We start from the raw sequence: 13,015 nt of genomic DNA, 5'->3' as shown, positions 1-13,015 counted from the left end.
TGCACAGGTTGCTACTGGAATCCTCTTCCACTCCTCCATGATGACATCACGGAGCTGGTGGATGTTAGACTTCTTGAACTCCTCCACCTTCCACTTGAGGATGCGCCACAGGTGCTCAATTGGGTTTAGTCCATCACCTTTACCTTCAGCTTCCTCAGCAAGGCAGTTGTCATCTTGGAGGTTGTGTTTTGGGGTCGTTATCCTGTTGGAAAACTGCCATGAGGCCCAGTTTTCGAAGGGAGGGGATCATGCTCTGTTTCAGAATGTCACAGTACATGTTGGAATTCATGTTTCCCTCAATGAACCGCAGCTCCTCAGTGCCAGCAACACTCATGCAGCCCAAGACCATGATGCTACCACCACCATGCTTGACTGTAGGCAAGATACAGTTGTCTTGGTACTTCTCACCAGTGCACCGCCACACATGCTGGACACCATCTGAGCCAAACAAGTTTATCTTGGTCTCGTCAGACCACAGGGCATTCCAGTAATCCATGTTCTTGGACTGCTTGTCTTCAGCAAACTGTTTGCTGGCTTTCTTGTGCGTCAGCTTCCTTCCGGGATGACGACCATGCAGACCGATGCAGTGTGCGGCGTATGGTCTGAGCACTGACAGGCTGACCTCCCACGTCTTCAACCTCTTTGGTCGACCCTGGCGAAGCCTGTTCCGAGTGGAACCTGTCCTGGAAAACCGCTGTATGACCTTGGCCACCATGCTGTAGCTCAGTTTCAGGGTGTTAGCAATCTTCTTATAGCCCAGGCCATCTTTGTGGAGAGCAACAATTCTATTTCTCACATCCTCAGAGAGTTCTTTGCCATGAGGTGCCATGTTGAATATCCAGTGGCCAGTATGAGAGAATTGTACCCAAAACACCAAATTTAACATCCCTGCTCCCCATTTACACCTGGGACCTTGACACATGACACCAGGGAGGGACAACGACACATTTGGGCACAATTTGGACATGTTCACTGTGGGGTGTACTCACTTATGTTGCAGCTATTTAGACATTAATGGCTGTGTGTTAAGTTATTTTCAGAAGACAGTAAATCTCTTTAAAAAGCCTCCTGCCTCTCTCCGCTCTGAGTTGTGAGTTGAAGATAATCTGTGATGTGTCCTCAGTCGTGTCGGTGTGGCTGGAGATCACTCTGAACTCTCCTCGTGTTTCACTGGAGTCATCCTGGGCTTCTGTAGAGTCTCCAGTCCTAGGGATCACATATAAAGACTGAGATCAACACAGACTCAAAGACACAAGTCTGACAACAATGATCAGTGGTCCTGGAACTGACAAATAAATGTGTTTATAATTAACAGGAGACTCATAATTAAATATAGTTCAGTGGGTCAGAAATGAGTTGTAAGAAAACAGCCAACAGTAAACATAGCACTAGGATCCTAAAGTAAGATGTTTTAAGCCTTTAACAACAATATATTACAAAAACAATGCGGAAAACTACTTCTAAATCTACATTTACCAGCTAAATAACACTTGACACTTACACCTCCTCTGTGCTGAATTATATCAAAACCACCATTGACAGTGTTACCACACAGAAACAGATCACCACGTACCCAAATCAGAAGCTATGGATGAATGCTGAAAGCCCGCAACATTGCCTTCAGAACAGGTGACGTACAGCCTGAATGACTACCGCCCTATAGCACTCACACCCATTGCTATAAAGTGCTTCGAGTGACTGGTCCTGGCACACCTGAAGAACTGCCTCATACCCACACTGGACCCACAACGGTTTGCATACTGCAGTAATAGGTGTACAGAGGATGCAGTCTCCATGGCGCTGCACTCTGTGCTCACACATCTGGACAATAGCAACACATACGCACGAATGCTGTTTGTTGACTTCAGCTCAGCATTTAACACCTCCAGCGTGGCCAAGAAGGCTCACAAGCGCCTCTTCTTCCTGAGGATACTTAAGAAACACCACCTATCTTTGGCCATCCTGGTGAACTTTTACCCCTGTGCAATAGAAAGTATCCTGACCAGCAGTATCACAGTCTGGTATGGGAACTGCACTGTTGCAAACCGCAAGGCACTGCAACGAGTGGTGAAAACAGCCCAGCGCATCACAGGGACTCCACTTCCATCCATTGAGGACGTCCAGAGAAAACGCTGTCTGCATCTACAGAGATGTAAAAGACTCATCGGCAGTTATCACAAACGCTTGATTGCAGTTGTTGCTGCCAAGGGTGGCACAACCAGTTATTAGGTTTAGGGGGCAATTACTTTTACACAGAGGGTCAGGTTGGTTTTTTTTCCCCTTAATTAATGAAATCATTATTGAAAATCTGCATTTTGTATTTACTCGGGTTATCTTTGTCTGATGTTGAAATTTGTCTGATGATCTGAAAAAGCAAAAACCAAAGAAATCTGTAAGGGGGCAAATACTTTTCACAGCACTGTACATCCGTCTATTACAGACCTGGGCATTGTACGGCCCGCGGGCCACGTCCGGCCCGCGAGACATCCCCAACCTGATGTTCGTGGCAATTAAAAATGAGATGTAAATAAATGTACATCAAACATGCAATATAACAGGATTGATTTTGACGAGAGCGCTGTGTCTTTAAATATCCGTACGTTTCGATTTGCGCATGCGCGTGTGTGCGCGAGTGTATCAGCTTCACCGTAATGCTAACAGAACTGAGTGTGATTGACGGTGGAGTTTTTATCAAGACACGAACTTCTGAATTGTTTATTTACTGAAGTCAGGTGTAACGCTGGTTAAGGATCAGAATTTAGGCTCTAAATCGCTGTTACGCTACTAAACAGAAATACAAGAACATGAACGATGCGGAGCGTCACACCTGAAGCTTCTCTAACTAAACTGCAAAAGCAATAAAGACTGTTTTATAAAGTTTAACACATCCAGAACTGAAGCAGTCAGGACCAGCTCTGTGATTTTAATAATAATATTAAACAATAACAAAGGACTGAAAAACAAATAAGGTAATTAGACTCAAAATAGTGTAAATTTTAAAAACCTGCACATTTTGTTCACATTTGTTTTTGCATTTGTTTGTTTACACAGTAAAATAATGTTGATGTTTTTACTCTGCATACTTCTAATTTTCTGATTGTAACATCTAAACATTAACAGCTTATTAGAACTGTACAATTCACTGCTTTTCATAAAGAGTGGACAGCTGTAGCCTAGTGATTAAGGTACTGGACTAGTAATCAGAAGGTTGCTGGTTCAAGCCTCACCACTGCCAGGTTGCTGCTGCTCGGCCCTTGAGCAAGGCCCTTAACCCTCAATTGCTCATACTGTAAACTGTAACTGTAATGTAAGTCGCTTTGGATAAAAAGCATCTGATAAATGCTGAAAATGTAATGTAAATGTAAATAAAAAGATAAAATTAATATTGAGCAGAATTAAGTTCACCTTATTGGTCCGGCCCTCCACAACCTTCCCAGTTTCTTATGTGGCCCCTTGGAAAATTTAATTGCCCACCCCTGGTCTATTATGTTCATAGCACCTTAATTAATCTGTATCACCTTAATGTGCACCCTAATCTGTATAGCACTCCCAACTATATATCATATTAATAGTACATTCAACAATATATTCACCTTTATATCTTGTTCATACCACTGCCCATATCCTGTAAATAATGTATATCATAGATACTGTACATCCTGCACTTGCTGCTTATTGCACTTCTGTTTAGATGCTAAACTGCATTTCGTTGCCTTGTACTTGTACATGTGTAATGACAAAGTTGAATCTAGTCTAATCTAAAGAAAATAAACAAATCACAGATTCTTCTTTTTATTGTTAACATTTTTAGTTTGAAGATCTGAAACAACTGAACAAGTGTAATGTACAAACAAACGTAAATACCTTTCACAGCTGTGAGCATTTGATCATTTTTACCCCTTTCTTTAGTGTTTTATAAAATATCGTTACAATAACCAGCAACGACCATCTACAATAAAAATAATTCTGATCCAATGGAAAAAAGACCAGAAAAGGAAGGGGGCAGGAAAACCCCCAATACTGTTGGCAGTGTGGGTATGTTAACAGCAATCCTTGCTTTGGTTAGGGTTGGGCGGTATGATGGTATTACGGTATACCGCGGTATTCAAAAATGGTGACGGTATTTTTTAAATGCGAGGCGCCAAATTTCTGCTTCAGGTTTACCTTGAAAACTGAGACTTTAGAACATGCGCGCATCCACAGTAAAAGAGGGGTGGAAGGGGTAGGCGGTTGGAGCTCGCTGATTGGCTGTGGGGTGTTCACTGTGTAAGGTGATAACACAGAGAGACGAGTGAAAAGCCACACTGGCAGTGTTGCCAACTATATTTAGCGACTTTTCAGACCCCTCTAGCGACTTTTTTTTTTCAAAAAAGCGACTAGCGACAAATCTAGCGACTTTTTCTGGTGTTATTGGAGACTTTTGGAGACTCGAACGTGAAAACACACATTGTTCTGCAGTTACTGTCCTCAACGGCGAGTCCTGCCGTGAGCCCCTCCGCCATCCCAAAGCACTCACGGGGGTCAGGAGCACAGTCAGGAGCACGCCCAGATTGGGGTCAGGAGCACGCCCAGATTGGGGTCAGGAGCACGCCCAGATTGGGCGGTTTTCCACCAAAATGGGCGGATTTTGTTGGAAATTGGCAGGGAAAAACACACTTTGGCAGGTGGACAAATTTTGGGCTGGTTTGTAATCATTTTGGCGGCTTAAAATGTAAATAAAAAACTATTGCTTTCTAAAGCAGGTGGAATATACAGTGCCTTGCAAAAGTATTCAGCCCCCTTGAACTTTTCAACCTTTTGCCACATTTCAGGCTTCAAACATAACGATATGAAATTGTAATTTTTTGTGAAGAATCAATAACAAGTGCGACACAATCGTGAAGTAGAACGAAATTTATTGGATATTTTAAACTTTTTTTAGAAATAAAAACCTGAAAAGTGGGGCGTGCAATATTATTCAGCCCCTTTACTTTCAGTGCAGCAAACTCACTCCAGAAGTTCAGTGAGGATCTCTGAATGATCCAATGTTGACCTAAATGACTGATGGTGATAAATAGAATCCACCTGTGTGTAATCAAGTCTCCGTATAAATGCACCTGCTCTGTGATAGTCTCAGAGTTCTGTTTAAAGCGCAGAGAGCATCATGAAGACCAAGGAACACACCAGGCAGGTCCGAGATACTGTTGTGGAGAAGTTTAAAGCCGAATTTGGATACAAAAAGATTTCCCAAGCTTTAAACATCTCAAGGAGCACTGTGCAAGCGATCATATTGAAATTAAGGGAGTATCAGACCACTGCAAATCTACCAAGACCCGGCCGTCCCTCTAAACTTTCAGCTCAAACAAGGAGAAGACTGATCAGAGATGCAGCCAAGAGGCCCATGATCACTCTGAATGAACTGCAGAGATCTACAGCTGAGGTGGGAGACTCTGTCCATAGGACACAATCAGTCGTACACTGCACAAATCTGGCCTTTATGGAAGAGTGGCAAGAAGAAAGCCATTTCTCAAAGATATCTATAAAAAGTCACCTGGGAGACACACCAAGCATGTGGAAGAAGGTGCTCTGGTCAGATGAAACCAAAATCGAACTTTTTGGCCACAACGCAAAACGTTATGTTTGGCATAAAAGCAACACAGCTCATCACCCTGAACACACCATCCCCACTATCAAACATGGTGGTGGCAGCATCATGGTTTGGGCCTGCTTTTCTTCAGCAGGGACAGGGAAGATGGTTAAAATTGATGGGAAGATGGATGGAGCCAAATACAGGACCATTCTGGAAGAAAACCTGTTGCAGTCTGCAAAAGACCTGAGACTGGGACGGAGATTTATCTTTCAACAAGACAATGATCCAAAACATAAAGCAAAATCTACAATGGAATGGTTCACAAATAAACTTATCCAGGTGTTAAAATGGCCAAGTCAAAGTCCAGACCTGAATCCCATCGAGAATCTGTGGAAAGAGCTGAAAACTGCTGTTCACAAACGCTCTCCATCCAACCTCACTGAGCTCGAACTGTTTTGCAAGGAAGAATGGGCAAAAATTTCAGTCTCTCGATGTGCAAAACTGATAGAGACATACCCCAAGCGACTTGCAGCTGTAATCGCAGCAAAAGGTGGCGCTACAAAGTATTAACGCAAGGGGGCCGAATAATATTGCACGCCCCACTTTTCAGTTTTTTATTTCTAAAAAAAGTTTAAAATATCCAATAAATTTCGTTCCACTTCACGATTGTGTCCCACTTGTTGTTGATTCTTCACAAAAAATTACAATTTCATATCTTTATGTTTAAAGCCTGAAATGTGGCAAAAGGTTGAAAAGTTCAAGGGGGCTGAATACTTTTGCAAGGCACTGTAAATAGGTCTCCCTTCTCCCTACCTTCTCCCACCACATCTAAACTCGTCGTGAAAAGTTTGATTGACAGGTTATTCTTTCCAGTCCAAGACACTGTTGCCACGCCCATCAGTACACTGATTCATATGTTAGACAAGTGATTTGAGTTGAATATGAAGGTAAGCAAGTCTCGTACATACAACCTCTCATATGTACGAGAGGTTAAACTTTCTTTGCTTGCAAGTTTATTTTTATTTACATGCAAAGGGTTGTGTGTCCTAACAAATAATGCATTTTACAAACTTGTCAGGCTACTTTAAAGACATGCAAGCAAAAAAAAATTTGTCCTTTATAATGTATAATTACTGATCTGTACATTTTAAGATATTAATTTGTAGGTCATGATGGTTTAACTGGTTTTAATTATTTGTGAAATGCTAAACATCATCTGCTTATCCTGTGTTTTGGGAGTTTTTTCATGCATTCGCAATCTGGCAACCCTGCCCAGAGTAGCTCAGTGTTTTCTTAAAAAACAAAAACAAACCACGAATTAACAGAAGACAGTTCATTTGTAGTTCTAAACATATTTAGGGTGTTTTTACCCACTTTTTGTCTCTCCCACGATGTTATTCCTCTTCTACAGCGTCAATTACATGCAAATGGACCTTATGCAAATTAGGCGACGACGTCATTTAGTGACTTCTAGCGACTTTCAGGACAGCCAATAGCTACTTTCCTTACTGAGGAGTTGGCAACACTACACACTGGCTAGCGTTAGCTGTGAGCTAACAAGCAGAAACTGGAAAACGTCTCGTCTTCTAATTTTTCAAAATCAACATTTTTTATCAGTTCAACCGGAAATGAACACGAGCACGTGCATGCGCGGACATGTACTTATTTACTAAATATATCTTCAGTGTAAATCGAGCACAAGTGTTGAGAAAAAGGAGCGAACAGTAATAATAACGTTACGCCCAATCCGCTGTTCTGACTCTTGTCTGCCATAGATTTTCCTGCCTATGTAAGAACTATTTTTTCCTAAATAAAAGCGCTATATTAAGAAAAAAGAACGTCTCACCTGTCGTGTAATGTGAATTATAAAATATATTGTCTGGCCCTTTAAGAATGTTAAGTGCACTATAGGGCGTAGGGAGCGAGTGTGTAGGGAAGAGATCGGATTTGTACCGTTTCTGTGTTCGTGTTTTGCACTATTGTGATTTCACTCTAAAGTGTGTACTTCCTGAACACGGTATGAAAATTGGCAATACCACCCTAGCTGTGGTACAAGAGAATCAGAGAGTATCGACAGAGGAAACACAACATACACTATTAAAACTACACACAAACACTTATACTACACACACACACATACACTACATAAACACTATTAATACCACACACTTTATATTGTACTTCATGATTAAATAAAATTGTGTGAATGATGCAGGAAGTTTTTACCTCGTTTCTTACGATAGATGAAGATCATCATCACTGCTGCAGCGACCAAACCAACACACAATATTATAATTATAATCCAGTGTGAACGAGAACCTGCAGGAGGTTCATTCTCGTTTTCAGACGAGTGATTTGAATGATCTGAAATATAAAATGAGGACGTGAAAGTGTTAAAACACTTTATTTAAGTGTTAATGAAAGATGTAATTAGTGATTATAGAACATTCAACTTGTAGCAAAGAAAATCACTTCAGTATTCACTCACCTCTGAAAGAGTCTGAACTCGGTGTCGTTGTTTCTTTGGCTAAATAGGAAAATATGTATTTAATTTACAGTTTTAGCATCATCATATTTCTCCTCTCTGTAAAAATACTAAATAAATCCACTTCATGAAGCTCTTGGAGTAAAAAAAAAAAAAAAAAACTTTGTTTGAGGTTAATTTTGCACTGGAGCTAGGAGGCTAGTGCTACTTATTAATGAGAAGAGAAGGTTCTAGACTCCAGTTTAGCATCAAACAAACTGCTGCATGTAGAAAATCATCATCCACATCTATTGCTAACAGATCTCTAAACTCAATAGTGTAAAATACCGAAATACTATTAATAGAATTTTGGTAGTTTGGTCAGTAGGATGATTTACTACTGTTACAGGTTTTCTGTGTTTTGGAGACAGTGGCTCTTACTGTGGTACGTTTGAGTCCCGAAGCATTAAGATTCTCCTGCAGTAATTAAGCTTGGTGAACTCAGTCAAGTCCAGTTATCAATGATATTTGCTTAACTGGTTGTTTGAGTAACTGAGGGGTTAATTACTGTCTTACACAGGGGAAACATTAAAGGGAAAACATTCTTTAATACCAACCAGCCCTGTATAAATAAAACGTTACATTTAAAACTACACGTTTGCGTTTATTCAGCTCGTCTTTGTCCAACAATCAAATGTTACAATTAGTGCCAGTGATAGCTCAGTGGTTAAGCTACTGGACTAGTAAACAGAAGGTTGCCAGTTCAAGACCCGCCACCACCAAGTTGCCACTGTTGGGTCCCTGAGCAAGGCCCTTAACCCTCAATTGCTCATTGTGTAAGTCACTTTGGATAAAAGCGTCTGCTGAAAATGTAAAGGTAATGTACAATTATGCAACAATAGAGAGAATCAGGAAGGGGGCAAATACTTTTTCACTGCTTTATCTGTATCATCAGAGATCTGATTCATTATAACAGCTTAAAGTCTAAATGTTCAGTTTCAGTTCTACTGAAAATTAAATACTTACCAACAACTGAGAGACGAACCTTCTGGATCGGACGCTGTTCAGAGTTCACCATCAGACTGCATTTGTAGACGTTCTCATCATTAACTGTGACATTCTTCAACACCAGAGAACAGTTTCCTTTATTCAGCTCGTCCTCAGAAACATCCACACGACCCTCATATCCCTCACCATGATACGAGTCACCACCCTCTCGCTCAAACACTGTCTCAGTATCAATTATCCACTCAACATGTGGTGTTTTACCAGGTTCAGTGGTACAGTTACAGGGTAGGAGAGCTGTGGAACCCACTGTGGCATTTACATTAATCAGAGGTTCTTCAGAGGAGATGCCTAAAGTAAAAATGAATAAAATCTAGATGAATTGGAGCTGATATTAAATAAAACTCTTATATTAGAAGAATTCTGGTTGATGTGTTTTATAGAAGCTGCTCACTCACCATCACAGCTAACAACCAGAATAGCTGTACAGATGTACAGGAGAAACATCTGGATGTTCCTGTCTGTCAGGAGGAGGAGGAGCAGATTTTCTGAAACAATAAAAGGCTTTAATAAAAGTGATGATAATATTTTATATTTGGTCACACAGATGCAAAAGTTTGTACACCCCGTTAAAAGATATTTTATATTGTAAATAACTGAGCACTTCCTGTACGGGGTTCAAACTTTTACTCAGTGCTTAATATTTACTACATTTAAAATACAGTAAAAATGTAAATGTAGTAAATAAACAGTAACTGGGTATTAAAATAACTAAACGTTACATAAGTCTGACTGTACACACATGATACACACTCACAGACTAAATGGCTGAAAGTATGTGAACCCCCTGGTCCTAATTATTGAGCCTAGGTGTTTTAGTCATTTCTATTACTAACAGGTATATATATAATAAATGAAATGCTTCCAGTGCATCAGTTTGGGGAAGGTCCTTTTATCTTCCAGCATGAAAAAGACAAATGAACAATGTGAGATCCTTAAAGTGTTTATGGGTTTGGTGTGGAGGAATATTGTGGCTAGTACAGAGCCAGTTATTCTGCTATATTATTAAACACTAGTGTAGCACATGGTGTGTTGGACAAAACATAGTTTATTTTCTTTATCCTCTTTAAAAACATGCTGATAGGTAGATTGTCTGATCTATATGTTTAGTATGAATAAAAGAATAAGTGAGAGGCCCTGCCATGATTCAGCTTTCTGTCCTGTAATACTATAAACTTATTACTAACGACCCTCCTCCAACATGGAGCAGCAGGGCGTGTTCGATACTGAGGCAAATTCATAACAAACAACCTATTTGTAAAACAAATGATCGTGTTCCAGATCAGTACCAGAAGATATTGTGTATCATCACTCCACCCTGTTTTTACTTTGCTCATTAATAAATGTATTTGTCCAGTTCTGCTCCCTGCATTTATTAGCTGTAGCTTTAAATCACAACAGGTTCTAAATGATTAAAGCATTACCCACCGAGCCTCTGTGCCACCTGGATCATTTGTAAATGCAAATATTCTGTCATAGTCAAATCTTTTTCCTTTCTTTCCCAGCATTGTAATCATCCACAATGTTTTTACTTTGTTATTAGTTACACTGTCCTATAGACATTTTGTCAGAGGTGGAAAGTAACTTGCGTTACTGTAATTGAGTAGATTTTAAAACCAGTAATTTTATTTTTACTTAAGTATGTTTTGTATTAAGAATTGTAATTCACTACATTTTAAATAACATCCGTTACTGGTAAAAAAAAAAAAAAAAAAAAAAAAAAAAAACAATAAAAAACCTCGACATCAAACCTGCAGGTACATTAAATAATACTTGTACCGTTGCAGTCGTAGTCGCAATTGGTAGTATTTGTAGTTTAGTTGCTCAAATTAGCCATAAGGCATGAATGCCTGCCATTGCTAATGTTAGTTGGCACTAGGGTTGCCAACCGTCCCGAAAAATACGTAATTGTTCCCCATTTGGAAACTAAACATCGTGTTCAGTATTGAACTGATACTGGATGCGCTTTGTTCCGTATTTTTATCAGTGGGAGAGAAATGCTGCAGATTAGACTGAGACAAGCCGATATGTTTGAAACATAAGGAAACTGCTGCTACCGCAGGAATTAGAAAGTGTTTGGTTTTTAGAAAGCGGGCCAGTGATAGCTCAGTGGTTAAGGTACTGGACTAGTAAACAGAAGGTTGCCGGTTCAAGCCCCACCACCACCAAGTTGCCACTGTTGGGTCCCTGAGCAAGGCCCTTAACCCTCAACTGCTCATTGTGTTCTGCTCATTGTGTAAGTCGCTTTGGATGAAAGCGTCTGATAAATGCTGAAAATTTATTATTTTAAGTAGTTTTCATTTTTAGTCTTAGTAACACCATGTGTGTGCAGGTTATGTCAGCATAACAACCTGTTTAATACACCGCTGTTTGAGTAGCTCAGTGGGCAGAGCGCATCGCGCATATTTCTCCGCCCTAGGTCCGAATCAGACTTATGGCGACACTAAAGTAACACAAGCAGGGCCGGCGCTATGGGGGCACTGGGGTCTGTAAAGTGGTTAAATCCACACATGAACTGCTAATATGCACTGCATGGCTGGTGAGCTGTGTGTAGTCTGATCTACAACTGATCTATGAACTTCTGTTGGAAAATGACATCCCTCCTGCTGTTAAAAAAGTAACGAAGTAACGTTTACTCTGAGTACATTTTAAATGAGTTACTTTTTACTTGAGTAGATTTTTAGACTAGTAATTTTACTAGTACTTAAAGTAAAAAAAAAACATCAAAGTAATAGCACTTTTACTTGAGTACAATATTTTAGTACCTCTATTTTAAATAAAATGTTTTAAGGTTTTGCTGATGCAGTAAAAGTACTGTTGGTAGATTTATTTATGTAGATTAGATCGCTTGATGTGAGAGATAAGTGATCATGAAAACAGTGCAACTGTTTAATATCCAGATGTACAATATGATGATTTTACTATCTGGCTGCTTTCAGTCCCTCTCTAGACCAAACACACTTGTATTGTATTTTAAGTGAATTATCCTGGTAAGTGCGTCAGAACATTTGGGTGTAAACACTAGATAACAATGATGAATCGAGTCTGAATTATTTAATTATTTTATAATTTCCTGTTTCACAGTGGTTCTTCCTACAAGAAAAAATATAAAGGGAAATACTTTATTTTGTGTGTAAAAATCACTATTTATTGTAAGAAGAACTAAAAAACTAAGGGCTAAAATATGTAAGCTAATGCTAACAACGGTTCCGTGGTTTACTGCAGTTAGCGATCTGGCTACCTAACCAAATTTTCATCTACTATTGGTTAAAATATTAATGTCATTGGTATATGGTAGAACATAAAATAATAATCTATTTATAAATATTTACATATTTCACTCACCACAAAAAGAAAACTTCCTTCTCTAAAGAACACATGACGTTAACCTACGTCACACAGAAGTCACGTGAAGACTTAAAACTATGGCATGCATTTGGGGCCAAAATCGTCTTAGTTCTAACGCCTGTACACGTAAAAAATATTACGTGTCCAGACGTAAAATATGTACGTGTGATGTATTGAGACGTATTTCTTTTACGTGTACAGACGGCTTATTTTTATGTTTCCAGAGGTTTTTTTTTTACCCGTACAGACGTAATTGTACAACGTCTTGGCATTTTGCCAGTAGATGGAGATATTTACTTACAAATTGAATTAAGTTGCACAGTGAAGGTGATTCTTTGTTTATTAACCTGCTGCTTTATTTCTTGATATTCTGTAGGATTATTTTCTTTAGTTTTATTATGATGATAAATGTAGTATGATGTAAATATACATTTATAGTATTAAACACCATTAGGTTATTACTTTGAACAAGCAATTAATTTGTTTTTAAAAGATACAGTTTAAAATATAAAACAAAAATAAAATCAATATACACACATATATTAAAAGTAATGTTAATAAATCTGTAA

At 39.2% G+C, this 13,015-nt stretch overlaps 1 protein-coding gene across 1 annotated transcript; it reads right to left on the bottom strand.

Moving 5' to 3' along the window:
* Nucleotides 1-1,032: 1,032 nt before the first annotated feature.
* Nucleotides 1,033-12,509, bottom strand: LOC134318783 (CD276 antigen homolog). The gene is made up of 6 exons (XM_062999714.1): nt 12,444-12,509; nt 9,497-9,586; nt 9,060-9,389; nt 8,058-8,096; nt 7,796-7,933; nt 1,033-1,206 (listed from the first exon to the last, which is right to left on the bottom strand). Exons 2-6 carry the CDS (start codon nt 9,543-9,545, stop codon nt 1,145-1,147), a joined length of 618 nt encoding a protein of 205 aa, XP_062855784.1. The 5' UTR covers nt 9,546-9,586; nt 12,444-12,509; the 3' UTR covers nt 1,033-1,144.
* Between the last annotated feature and the right edge of the window lie 506 nt (nt 12,510-13,015).

Source organism: Trichomycterus rosablanca, chromosome 1 (assembly GCF_030014385.1).
Source record: "Trichomycterus rosablanca isolate fTriRos1 chromosome 1, fTriRos1.hap1, whole genome shotgun sequence".
NCBI classification, from domain to species: Eukaryota; Metazoa; Chordata; class Actinopteri; order Siluriformes; family Trichomycteridae; genus Trichomycterus; species Trichomycterus rosablanca.
This window is presented reverse-complemented; position numbering and strand designations above follow the sequence as displayed.

Coding starts and splice junctions, on each gene's coding strand:
- LOC134318783 (XM_062999714.1), bottom strand. CDS start 9,545: ATGTTTCTCCTGTACATCTGTACAGCTATTCTGGTTGTTAGCTGTGAT. Junction 7,934..8,057: donor GAGTTCAGACTCTTTCAGAG/GTGAGTGAATAC, acceptor TTTATATTTCAG/ATCATTCAAATCACTCGTCT. Junction 1,207..7,795: donor CATCTATCGTAAGAAACGAG/GTAAAAACTTCC, acceptor TGTGATCCCTAG/GACTGGAGACTCTACAGAAG.